Source organism: Cimex lectularius, unplaced genomic scaffold, assembly GCF_000648675.2.
Source record: "Cimex lectularius strain Harlan isolate CLEC.00 unplaced genomic scaffold, Clec_2.1 scaffold149, whole genome shotgun sequence".
Taxonomy (NCBI): domain Eukaryota; kingdom Metazoa; phylum Arthropoda; class Insecta; order Hemiptera; family Cimicidae; genus Cimex; species Cimex lectularius.
Genome location: NW_019392736.1, coordinates 1,111,193 through 1,125,605, shown reverse-complemented (window position 1 = coordinate 1,125,605; position 14,413 = coordinate 1,111,193). Strand labels below are relative to the sequence as shown.

The window sequence follows — 14,413 nt, the reverse complement described above, 5'->3', positions numbered from 1 at the left end:
ATTAATATAAAACTGGTAGGTTCTATATTATGATTAATAAAGATCTATAGAAAATTCTCAAGATATACATTGTTAATTATTATTTAGAGAAAATTGTAGTTTATTGCGTAAATTATCAACTTCCAGATGTAGATTCTTGTCCTTGTGTAATTATTTTCAAAATAAATCATTCTAAATTGAATAGTGTTAGCATTTTTACGATATAAGCCCAGTAACGTCTACTGGAAGGAAGGAAGGAAGAATAGCAGGATATCAAAGCCATTGGTTCTGTTGTAATGTTGTTATTCAAGAAAAGTTAATTCTATTATATGACCCTAGACCTAAAAAAGGGATGCACACTTGTACACATGTTATGCAATGTTTACCGCGAGAATGCAACCAATGAGATCAATAGACAAAATTAAGTTGCTAGGAACACATCATTAGAAGTGGTGGGAGAGGTAGAGGGTTTGCCTTACTGGCAGATAAAAGAGTGGCAGAGAGCCGTTCGCTACAGTATTCAACTGAACGTGGTCAACGAGACAACTTCTCTCCCTGAGGTTTTGCGATCTTTTCGAAGTCTGGTCCCAGCTCACCGTTCGCCAATTTTCGACGACATTGCCTATTGAATTTTAATTAAAATATCCGATTGATTACCGGCCAATTTCTTTCGAATAACCTCGGGAAAAAACACGTTTTTTTCTTTCTCCTGTTCGAAGAATGCGTAACGGCACAGGCCGTCTCGCCGAGTAAGAGTGCAAGTAAACGCTTATTTCCTCGGGAAATTCTCCCCCCTCGGAGTGCAAGTGTGTTTTGTGAGAGTGCCGGTCGGACAAGAATGTTTCTTCGAGTCTGATCGCCTATCGTTACAACCGACATGAAGATCACGATTTGGCTTCTTCTTGTAGGCCTCTGCGCCGCGAAGAATCAAGGTACTTTTTCTCTCTTTACACCGCTCCGGGTGACGTCTCTGAATAATCGTCGGCCGGAGCCGATTGTGCCGGGGAAATAGGTGGTTCTGATATAAATTTAGCCGGGAACGGGCGTTGCGGTTCGGGTGTAAACAATTTTATGCGTCGGGTAGCCCTGAAGGTTCGACAACACATGTTAAAAACGAGAAGTAGCAATTGCCATGCCCGTGACCTTATATCTCCGCCCTACTCTGTGCTGAAGCAGTTGGGTCCGTTTTCATTAACTCAGAGATGGGACATTTTTGAAATATTTTAATCTTAAACTTGTCTATTCAGATCAAAATTGGCCTTCATTGCACACAACCGATATTGCTTTTCATCTTTTCAGCCACCACTAAAGAAACCTTATTTTTTTGTCTGTATATCATACGAACAATTTTTTTTCTCCCTTTCTATTATTCGTAAATATATATATTTTGTTTACAACTGAACTTTCTAATTTTTTTTAATTTGCATTACTTTAAAATTACTTTAAGTCGGTAACAAGTAACACTGAGAAAGGAAATAACACTAAACACTTAAAATCAACAGTAGAGAAAATATACATTGGTAGTATTCTTATGATAGAACATCGTTCTCTATTTAATTAAGGCTTGTGTCACTGAGACTATCAGTGACACTAGATATGAAGTACCTCAGTCAAAATAACGAACAAACGTGTTTGTGGGTTACTTGGTATGACTGGCATGAAATGTCGCACTGTGGTGCCGTCATCACACTTTTCTATGGATACGTTTCTTGACTGTCGTGGCAGCTGTTAAAGCGTTGGAAGAAAGATTAAGATGGTATAGATTATGTATTATTGGATTAGGGCTAGGAGATATTTTGGAATGGAATTAAGTTACCAGGATTTGGCAAGGTCTGGGCCATAGGGGAATATTTAGGTCGGAATGAATGGTGCGATTCCTTACAAAGAACCGAATTTACTATTGTACGGAGGACTTGTAAGGAATATGCTATAGAGTTTGGGGTTCTTTGCTGTCTCTCAGAATTCTCGATCATAAATCCGAAGTAGTACTTTCTTAATGTGAAACGTAATTTTTAAACGTCTGTCTAGTAGCCATTTCTCTAATAATTGAAACTGATTAATTAAATAGTTTATACACTTTTTTGATATTTAAAAAAAATCACGACAACAAGACACAAATGAGAGTTTTTAAAAATTATTTTAACAATAGAAATATTAAAGTATTTTATAAACACCGTTACAAACAGAGTGACAAATCTGGGTTAAAATTGTTTACGTTTTACAGCGTAAATAACGATGAGCAAAACAAGTGTGGCAAAATCGTTCCTCTATTTTCCGCGTTGTCTAAAAACATTCTTTAAATTCAATTTTTTTTGTCAAATGAATAAAAATCACTGAGTAAAATTGTATTGGTGCTTTTACTTTTTGTTTTAAATATTAAAAAAAATGCACACAGACTAATCCAGAAAATTTATCAGCGGGAATCAGTTCAACATGGCTTCATCAAGTCTAGTTTCAGCTTTTTATTTTTGAGAGTAGTCAGAGGGTACTTACTCATTTACAATTCTGAATATTCAACGTCAACTAATTAAATAAATAATTAAATAACATGATTAAGGCTTTGCTCAAAGTCCTCCAAAAAATGAGAAGTTTATTACGTTTTTGAGTTTATTTGTCGGACAAGATTTAACCAAATTGTATGTTTCAAATGTTTAGTCAAAAAATAAAAGAAGATCAAAACAACAGTAGGTCTCTAAAGCCGTTTAACTTCGTGCTTATTGAAATGTTAAGTTTTGTAAGAAAAATTGTTCACTAATTAATTGGTAATAGAAACTAATAATTCGTTTTTAGTTTTTAAATTAAAAAAAAAGTTCCTATTGAATTTTTTAGAACATTATGTAAGATTATAAGATTCATGACTTTTGCATTTATTAAGCGAAATAACAATAATTTTATACTAATTTTTTCTCCAAACTTGCTTTTATTTTAGCAATGACCTTTATACTCTGTGTATTTTTGGTTTAAATAAGTTAGAAGTAAACAACAAAAACTTTGCAAAAAGAAGTTTTTCTTTTGATTTAACTCACGGACGGGAAAGCAATTGCCAACAAATAAATCATCCTTGTCCCAAAAGTACTCAAAGATATCTCGTAAAAATTCTTCAATTTAACGCCTAAATTTAAACGAATGGGATATAATTAGTGAATCACCGACGAAAAATGTTTCTTATCAAAAAAGAAAGTCAATGCCGTCTTCCAAAACGATAAAATACTTTAAATTCAATTTAGACATCGATCATTCGGCTAATCTCTTAAAAATAACCTTCAAGAAAAAAAATCAGTATTTTATTTCTATCGATTACATAGATGAAATAGAACGGTTTTTTTATGCCCATTGAATGAAATATTATCTCTTTTTATATAGTATTAGAATGATACAAGTTTACTATTCTTTAGATCTAATAAAAATAATGTGGAAATCGAATATCTAACAGTTTTTGTCACTTAAGTTGTTACTGAAGGGATTACTACTATATCTAATCTAGTGGATTTATTGTATCTAATCTTTTATTTTTCTCACCTATGTGTAAATTTCGTTTTCACCGTTAGATCGAAAAGTTATTTCAGCAATTTGTAGGCATTTTTTTTTTAATTTGGCGATATTTCAAGGCGAACGTAAAGCGTTTACAAATATTTTGATGTGGCAGAGTCAAACAAAAGAGTAATGATAATATTTGTTTTTATTTCATTTTCAAATTTTACGTAGTCCGAATCTATCAGCTCGTAAAAATTTAATATTTTTCTTATTTGATTCTGGTGAAGAAATTAGTTTCATTAAAAATGCGTTTGCTTAGATTAGACAGTTCATTATTTATATAATTTAATGTAAATAAAAATAATTATTTAATATTATGCATTATAATTATTATTAACGTTATGTCCCTTTCATTGTTACTATCAATGTTCTAATAAATAAAAAAGTTAAGTTATGTTAAGTTTGTTTTTGGTCCAAAGAATCTAGGGCCCAAATAAACTAGATTGATCAGATCAATGGTCAAAATTACGTTTTGCTTACGTGAGTATTAGTAGCTGCATTCCACTAATTGCCGAGTCAGTTCTTAAAAAGGACCTTTGTAGTATTTGGACATTGGACGTTAAGAAATTGTTTTTAATTTAAATTGTAATAAATGTTTTATGATTAATCTAATTATTCTAAACTTATATTAATCATGGAATTTTAAAATTATTTTTTTATAATACAAATTTGTTGAATTATGTTAAAAAAAATTTCCATTTGTTTTTGTGTTTTTTTTTTAAATAAGAAAGTAAAATCATTTAATACAATAACAACAAAAAATATGGCAAAAACAAGTAAATACATACATGTTAATAATTAATGTATTAATTTTTTCATTAAAAAACATGACAATATGTTCTAACAGAAACCAGCAAATTATTTTAACCGTTTGTTGAAACGCAGTGTATATTGACCAATGAGTTTGAATCAGCTGAATGTTTTTGGCGAGGGCATTGTAACGATTCTTAAAATAGAATACCTTCCCAATTCGTTGCAACCTAGTTTTAGAAATCGCGGGTGGGTTACATGTATGACTGTTTGTTCATCAACCTTGACACTGACTACATCGTAGACGTCGGTGCAGCATGGATCGGCGGTACGTTGTAAACGGTGATCTCACTTTTGTTGGTGGAGAAAGAACGTTTTCGGCCCACCTGCCTTCATTGACCCCCACGTCGGGGCCCATTCAACTTTCACACCTTTTGTCGTTTGAAACCGCCCTCAACCCCCGAATAAATGACGTCCCCTTTCCCTCACAAAGGACCCTCGTGAACGCTCGGTGGGAACAGATGACTCATAAAATTACCAATAGCGGGTAGACTGACTTTTTTATTCATGGTCGAATTGTTACACTTGGTAACTTTAAATCCACCCCGAAAATTTTGCCGACGATCTCATATACTACAAAAATTTTGAAACATAAATCAGATAGTTATTTTATTCAATTTGTTTGTCTTCAAGTCTCAGAGAATGAGAAGTTATTACATTTAACCATAAAGTTAACTAATACAAACAAAAAATAATTTTCGTATTTTTTAAATTAAAACTATATTTAAGATTGCCTCAATTTTTTATTTAACTTGAGCATAGAGAGTAATAGTGAGAGAAAGAGAGAGAATGAGAAAAAGTGAGAGGGAGAGAAATATAGAGGTAAAGTTAGAAAGAGATAGAGATAAAGAGAGAGAGAGAGAGAGAGGAAAAAAGGTGAAGAGAGGGGAAGAGTGATAATGAATAAATGCAGTTGTATTTAGAGTCGTAGAGGTAAATACATAAATAGATAGATAGAGAGATTGGCAGATAGATAGGGAGACCGACAAATATCCAAATAGACAAATAAGTAGATAGGAGAAGTGAGTGTATGTGTGTTTGTGTGTGTGTGTGTGTGTGTGTGTGTGTGTGTGTGAGAGAGAGAGAGAGAGAGAGAGAGAGAGAGCGCATTCTCTCTTTTTCTGTTTCCTTTCTATTTATTTACATAATACACAACTGACATCGAGTTCGTCCATGCATTTACATCGTTACTTAAGTACTAAGTACTTAGCAGTTTTTTCCGAAGGTATTTCAATTTTGAGGATATATGAACCTTCGAGAAGCTGATGTTTTTGAGAAAAAGCCCGTTTGTAAGTAAGTTGGATTCAAACCGTAGACCTTTAGTTTTCAACGATGAGCGCTGAGTCAAGGCCTAAACTGTTGCGGCTACCGACACCCCTGCTTAATTGGTTACTATTATTACCTTTACAGAATCAAGGGTAAAAATATCAATTGTAATTAATATGTATTGTGGTAAAGGGTAGTGTAGGCATATAGTAATTTTGCCTAGAAACTAAAATGTAGACATAATAACCAAATGTAAAGCAAAATGTAAAGTTTATTCACATTTTGACGTGTGTGGTGTTTAGTGACCGTTAGTTAATGATAATTTGGAGATCATGAAATGCATTCTGGTATGACGTAGGGTTTAGAAAAACATTTTCTGTATCGTGCCTACGTTTCGATCTTTATTGAAATCATCTTCAGAGCTCAAAGTGTTTGTTTTCTGTGTAGATATGACATTCTTGTGTGTTATATGGGCACTCTCAACACGACACACAAGCATGACACATCTACACAGAAAACAAACAGTTTTAGCGCTGAAGAGGATCTCAATACAGATCGAAACGTTGGCACGATAAAAAAAAATGTTTTTCTAAAACCTACGTCACACCAGACCACATCTCACAATCTCCATATAATAACATTTTTACAATGATATATTTGTTAACGAAAAATCTAGAAGTTATAGATAACTAAATTTGGTTAACATGGAATATTTGTTCTTCTTGCTTCTTTATGAAATGAATTTTTTTTCTTATTTTTTGATGTTACGCAAGCAGTCGAGTTGTGATTAGCCAGTGGTAATTATTTTTCTGTTAAAAATTATAACATTTGCTCTCTATATGTCATTATTAGGTTTTTGTCTCTTTTAAAATTAAAGTCCTCCACTACGCAATTAACATTTTTAGATATTCTATTGTAGAGCCAATGGTGTCCGGCAAAGGGGGGAACTGTTCTATTAATAGTTGTTTTGCATTTGGCAACAGTAACAAAGAATATTTTTAATTACTGCTTCAAACACTTGAACATAAGAATGCAGGTATTTTGCTTTATTTAGGAAGAGATTGTGTAATACGCTATTTATAGTCGACTTTGTTTTTCTCTCCCTGTGCTTTACATCTGCATTAAATTTAAAATTTTTGTAAATTTTCTTACCTAGATATTTCTAGCTTTTATTTGTTACTATTTGTATAGATGAGTGGGCAGTTCCTTTTTCTTACGAATCTTCATTTAATTCCGATCGGTTTTATCAAAAATAGAAGCTATCTACTTAGTCATATAGTCAATCTACGACCGTGCCCGACAGAAAGTTAAGAACAGTAAACCAAAATGATAATTATAATTTTTCTGTTACAATTTAATAAGGCATAAAAATGAACGTAAAGTAACACAATATAATTTGTCAAACTGTTTATTTTATTATGATCGATTAACTTAATAAACCAGGGATAATTGTATATAAATTAGAAAAAGACGAAGAATTGTAAAGGAACATTATGTGTTTTTCCGTATTACAACAGTAAGACCACTGAATTTCGTCTTTAGAAAAATAAATAATAGTATTAAAAATGATTAAACAATATTATTATAGTATTTATTTTAAAAAAATATGTGAAACACCCAGGCTGATATAAAATTATTCTGCGTAATAGAAGTGAATCATTGTAGTTTTGCGATAAGACCGGAATCACGTTTCATTCAGTAAATAATAATATTTCGCTCCGTTTTTGTCACAATTCTGAAAAATATATATATGAAAGTATTGAAAATAAACTTTAAACGTACTTCGGCGTTCTATTTATGTTGATTTTTTATTGTTAACAACTGAAAATTCAGTTAGGAAAATTTTAATTAAACATGCACAACTTTCTACATTAATTATTATTTAATAGAAATAATTAAATGTTATTGCCAATTTTGAAAGCCATTTTTTAGGAATTTTTCATTTTTTTAGGAAAGGATGAAAGGAAACCACCCATATCTGTAATACCACCCAAACTATTTTCTAACTTGTTAAGCTCGCGGGTATCAACGCTTCTGTTTTGGTCAATTTATCAAAAGTACCATCCTTGGATTGTACTTCTAAATCTTTTAACCGCTTAGGTTATTAGATTTTTTAAACTTGTTTAATTCATTATTACATTATGACTGTTGAGGAAAGTCTCCTGCTTTTCTGTTTTCAGTAGTTTATATATTTGAGTTTGTAAATATCTACATGTTAAAATAATTTATGTTTCACCTTGAATTTATTTTTTGTTTCTTCATAACGTTTGTTTTTCAGAATACAAAGGCAAACAAATATGTACACTATACTGTTACAGCACTAGAAATAAAAAAATTAAATTTAATAAAAATAGAAAGCAACACACTTACACTTTTTAATGCGTCAAAAGTGTAAGTTACCTTTTCGCTTTCGTTGTAAAAAAAATTACTTTGCCTACATTATGATTTAACAATAGAACAAAACTACCTAAAAGCTGTTACATTTTCGGAGATGTTGCCCTTTTGTCTCGAAATTTTCTACCGTAGAGAGCCTATCTTATCGTCTGTTTGTACGTACATTGTTTGATTTCTGTAATCATTCTCAGAAGAGAGTTTACCGAACGGGTTTTCCCTTTATTTCGTTTTGATGTGAAATAACCAGTCAGTTTTAAAAGAAAAATCAGAGCTTACATCGCCAATAGTACAGATTGCAGTCTCTTTTTGTGTGTCCTTTGACGGCAAGGCTTGATAAGCTATCTATCGTTTTTCGTACGTGAATCCATACCTAAAATAGTGGATTATTTTTGATAAATTTCTTGAAGTTATCGCCATTCTCAATTATTGCTACCTCAATTGCAGTATGATTCAAATAAAAAAAACCATTTTTTATCTCGCTTGTTTTACAAGAAACTCTTCTTCTATAATAAAAAGTGGTTATAATAAATTAATGATTACGCCCAACAATAGATTACGGAAGCATTTCTTAATACATTTAATTATTGGGTTGTCCGGAAAATAATGCAGGATTTTGGTATTAAACAAAAAAAAAGAAACTAGTTACTTTAAAGCAATGTTCTTTAATCAAAATAATTTCCNTCCTGTAAACGTAAACAGAATATTTTATATAGATTTTTTTTAATGAAAACTTAAAATCCTGCATTATTTTCCGGACAACCCAATATAAAACAGATGAATTTACAAAATAAAAGTATCACCTTCTTTTTGATCTACCTGCTAGAACGTTTTACAGAATACTAGGTACAATAGTTAACAAATCATAAAGTGGGATGAGGGAAGAGGTTTTATTTCAGCCTTTGTGCCTTTTATCTGGTCGGTAAGTCGGCCTCACAGGTGTCGATTTACCGATATAGCCACGCACCGTACAACTCGTTCCCCATGATATTCTCCTGGAGACTATAGTTCTACAAAACGTATCTACCAACGTTTTACAATCTCTCACTGGAAAGATAATAAATTAACCTCGGCATATGGCAAACTAGCAATTAACGTCCATCCGTTTCCGTTTAGTCCGGACAGAATTCATAAAGCATTCCAAATTTACGACGAGGATTGTTGGACAGTCGATGCGAGTTGAGATAAAAGAACACAGCTGATTACGGGACGGGAATAAAGGTCATTGGTATAATCCTGGTCCGCCTTTCCTCGCTATTGGCAGTCAGAAAAAAACCCTGATGTTTTGGGTTAAGCAGCCATATTTTATTTTCTATTGAGTATTTACAATCATGTTACAATAACAATACCTCAAAATATATTATCATTCATCTAAAAATTGACATTTATGTATAGGCCATTTAAGTACGTTTCAAATAAATTTACAGTCTTAATCCCCTTATCCTCATACAAAATAACGTATATTAATTTAATTATGATTTCATGACTGTTATATAATACATAAACTATATATATTAATATTTATATTTAAAATTTTAAAGAAATAAAAAATCGTAATTTCCAAAATGCTCTGCAATACATATCTATTGTGGATTTTTTTAAATTAATTTTTTATTAAATTATTTTTTTAAATTAAATATTTCTTTTAACCGGTCTTTCGTGAACTTTTATACAACTTATGTCCTGATATTACGTTGATCTCGTCTACCCTTCTCCTTTTGGTGTTCTTTTCCTATATTTTTTAATGTAACCCAATAGGTCGCTTTTGGATCAATTTTCCATTCTTTAGGCGATGTGAATGGCGAGCCTTTCTAGTCTTTCCTCGGTTCTCATTGCTACTTATATGATCTATCTTTTTAATATTCAGCATACCATGTACCAACGCCTTTTGAGTTCGAGAAGTCTTTTTTTGTAAGTGTCCAAATATAGGCACCGTTATGCTGGAATCACGCGTGTATTTATTTTGCCTCTCTTTTTTTGGACAATATTTTCATTTTTGTAACGTGCTTTATGCTTCAAAATGGACCCCAACAAATCATTCTTTGCCCCTCTTTATTCATTTTTCTCGTTAAGCACATAGTTGACTCATTCCTTTATCGAAAGAAATATTCTAATACGCAAATGAAAAGTGTGGCAGAGAATGAGAGAGAGAGAGAGAGAGAGAGAGAGAGAGAGAGAGTGAGAGTGAGTGAGTGAAAGAGTGAGAGTGATAGAGTGAGATATAGCGAGATAGAGAATCGCTTTGTCTGATTCTTCTTTCTATTTTAAAAATTGCCTAGTTCAATCTAACTTGACTTCGGTTCTGCTAGTTATATTACCTATCTTTTCAATAACCAGCATACTACTGTTATTGATTTTCTCATCATTTGAGTTTCTCAAATACCTGCAGACTTCCTACTATTTGTCTAAATTGGACACCTTGTATTAAAGTAGTTGAATAGTACTCTGCTTTTCTTGTTTGAGGGTATTTTTCCGTAGAAAAAACCCCCTTTTTTATAACGTATCTGGCTCCAAAATGAACCCTTCTTTGTACTTTTTAATTCATTTTCCTTACAAAGCTCGTCAGTTGACCAAAGTGAAGATTTTCCAAAGTATTAAATTCCTAAATAAACAGCAACATTCTAATTTTCTTGCCATTAGTCATTAGGACCGTCTTGTTATCGTTCTTCTTAAGACCAGCTTTTCCACATTTTGTTTAATTACCGGCAACATCAGTCCGATCCCCTGGACGGATTTTGCTCGTTTGGCGTCGTATTCCCACTTTAGCAAACCCAAGATCTGTTCTAATATGCAATTAAAAGTGACGGGAAGGGAATCTTTTTATTATAAAAAAAAATTATCCTGTAACGTCTGGCTTAGTCTCGCGATACATATCTTTATTGACTGATAGCACCCTTAATATATATTCAGGACTTTGCAATTCAAATTAATTTTTACAAAATTCAACGTATTTATATTAATAAAATAATAATTTAAAAAATTTCACTTCACAACTTATTTGTAAAATGTGTTCACTTTATGTATGCAGTGTAATTTGAGTCATAAATTCATGAATACATAAAAAATAAAATTGCACAGATTGCCACTGTTTTATTTTCAAACCGCTATTTCATTTATTAGCTTTTAATAATTGTCACATCAAATTTTATTTTATTTTTGGAGCCATTTTTTCTTTTTATTTGTCTTCATATTCATTTATAATATTTCAAACCTAAGAGGTAGTCGATTGCACAAAACAACTGTTCGTTTCCACCAGCTTCTGTTTAAAAAAAAGATGATTCTCCAAGCCTAACTTTATTTTTGCAAGAAGATAAAACAGAAACATGAATTCTGCTAACGCATCAATTTAAAAAAACAACAAATAATTAAACCCATATCCCACAACCGCAAATTCGACATAAACTTAACAGAACCCGACTTTATTAATTAATCAAGATTTTTTTTTACATTTCTACTCGGCCAATTTATTCTAAATGTATCAAACATAGGAGAAAAAAGATGTTCAGAAATCACAATACCAACTGAGCTCATTATAAGTGTTTGAAGAGTACTTGTCCGACGAAAAATTCCGTTGGGCAAATAAGACCGGTGGTCCTATTATCAACGAAAGCCCAATCTCACTGGCCATGTTTCCCAGTTCCCGACTCGTTTCGTGGACCTTGTTAAAAGTTGTGTACATTCAATAAAAAAAGCACTGAATAAAACATTTCGATATAATACATCAATAATGTAACAAAATATGTATCTAATCGTGCTTCACAAGTTTGTCAAGCACCCGGCAGCCGGGCCAATCTGCGTACAAATTCTGATGGCTAGGATGAAGAATAGCTAATAACTGTCAGGTATAACTAGACTAAGTTAATAGTAGACTTTACGTCAATGATATTTATGACGGTAACAGATGTGTTTAACTCGTAAGCAACACAGTTAAAACGAATTTTATTTTAATCCTTTAAAATGATAATATAACACCTTTAACGGCGTAGAATTACTATTTGTTTATTGTCGAAAATTTTTCGCTCTGACATTTTTAAAAATATCGAAATTAAACAAATTAATTTTCCAAGTGTCCACGATCTTATTTAATAAAACCGTGGTGTTTTAATTAAATCCATTATTGTTTAATTTACGAATGAAAATTTCCTTGATGTAATCCAGCCGTTATAATTGGCAATTAATTTTACAATTTTATATAAATGAACTTTAAATTTATCTGAAACTGGTCAGTATTATTAATTCTTAACTCGGCGAACAATGAAAGAATATAGAATAGTGTGTAGGAAGAGGATCGCAGTACATATTAGGTCATCGCTTTGATCAAGGATTTACAGCGAGAATAGGCGGACCCAATTATAATCGTCAACGATTGATTATCACCCCAATAAGTTTTATACTGAATTAGTTTAGCAAAGGTGCTTGTTCTTATGTAGGCAAGTCCTGTGATTAATGGTAACATTTATTACTATTTTGGCTGTTTCAAACATTTTTGAACAAGATGGTCGGAAACTACCAAGCTATGTGGTTAAGTTACATTTTAGATATTTGATTAAGGTCTGTGAAGTGGTTTAACCGTCACCGATCCGGTTACAATTTACATAAACATGAAAAATCGATATAACAGACAAAAATACCCACAGACCAACGACTAAACTTGGAAAAATGACGATGTGTGTGTGACAGACCAAATTAGCCGAAATAAACAGGCCATAATGCCCAAAAAGGAAATTCTACGTAAATATTACATTACATTGATTTTACAATGTTATAAGTTAATATTATGATTTGTTAGTAATCTTAAACGTAAGAGAAGTAGGAACCAAACTAATCCTAACTAAACTTGTGGAACTTCAGTTTTTTTTTAAAATGAAGCTATAAAACTGATCGGAAAATTGTACGCTGTTTACATTAAAACACCAATACGTACTTTTAGGTTTAAATCGTCTTCGAAGTATCCTTTTCAAAATTTTATTTCAAAATGAATCGCTGAAATTTCGCCACATCAAAACCGTTATGATATGAACGATCAATACCGAAGTCTCCGGTATCGGGCAACAGGTTTTTGAGCAGCTTACCATCTGAGAAATGACATTATCGACTCGGTTGCTGATAAATAAACACGGAAATCGTTTTAGATCCAGTCTTCCATGTGAAGGAGCCTGTGAATTTTAATGCAAAATGTGCTGAGGTGTTGAAAGAATTCTGTTATTAAGAAAAAATGACAATATACCTGAATTGATGAAATATTGATGTGTAATCTATAAATTTTAATAAGTTTCGACATTTTGTTATTATTCAAAATATTGTATGATTTAAATATTATTTTCATCTTATAAACTCAGCTAATTCCGCAATATTAACGATTTCAATCAAAAATAACTGGCAACCAAAAATACCAATTACAAATTTTGCTGTTAATTTTTTTTTTGCGAGAATTCCTGTTAAAGTATGAGCAGTGATGTTTCCCCTCATTATGGCTTTCTTATCTTAACTGATTTGGTCTTGCAAATGCGTTAGACGAAATATCACAAGATCCTCTGGAACGCGTCTATCAAAAATCAGCTTTGATCAGGATATTCCAAGATTGGCTACGTACATTAATTCTTTAATATTTCACTGTTTAGATAATTGGTACAGTGTAAAAATTGTAAATAATTTAATTTTTTCAATGTTTCTGGATTTTATGATTTGCATTATCTTTGATGATTCCTTTATCTATCAATTGCTTTCTTATATGCAATAATTCATAGTGAAAATTTCCTGTTTCGCTTTAGAGGACCAAGGTATTTTCTTTACTAAACTTTTGTGTGTCCTGATATCATAATTTCTCTCTACCTTAGATTTTTCTATATTTTGTTCCAAAAATGCTAATTTTGAACTCGACTTGTGAAATATTATAGAAACGATTTTTTTTACATTTTTAAAACTACATAGCATTTTTTCTTTTTTACGTGTAAGTATGATTTGAATCAAGTTGAGTAAACCTTTTTGCTACCAATTTCTTTTTTCTGTACTAATATACCTACAAAAAAGATCATCATTACCATATTTTTACAAAACCTTTTCCGAACAAGTACTATTTTGGAAAACCTAAACTTGAGAAATATTCATAAAATGATCTTTCTAAATCCCTAGTGTTTTTTCTGTATATCATTTCTGGACCAATTTTATGTCTTGTAGTTATTTTTCCTATACGCAATTATTCAACGTTAAATTTTTTTAGATTTACTATCCAGTGCATCCAGTTAACTAAAGATTTACTAGTCTATTTTGTGCCCTAACGTACAAAAAAGTGTACATTATTTTCAAATTTCGATTTTTCTGTTTCTGAAAACGAACTTTAATTTTAAAGATCCCAATTTGTAAAATGTAAAAATGATCTTATTCAATTTCTAGCGGTTGTTATGAATAATTGTGCTTTTTTCAAATTTGATCA

General features: G+C 31.6%; 1 protein-coding gene across 4 annotated transcripts in view; it reads left to right on the top strand.

Moving 5' to 3' along the window:
- Window positions 1–481: 481 nt before the first annotated feature.
- Window positions 482–14,413, top strand: part of LOC106667949 (cysteine-rich motor neuron 1 protein-like) — a 333,424-nt gene continuing 319,492 nt past the window's right edge. For all 4 annotated transcript variants that reach the window (XM_014396274.2, XM_024226968.1, XM_014396273.2 and 1 more), the window contains exon 1: window positions 482–911. In XM_014396274.2, the coding sequence (XP_014251760.1) occupies window positions 857–911 (55 nt within the window). In that variant the 5' untranslated portion in view covers window positions 482–856. The remainder of the gene's footprint in view (window positions 912–14,413) is intronic.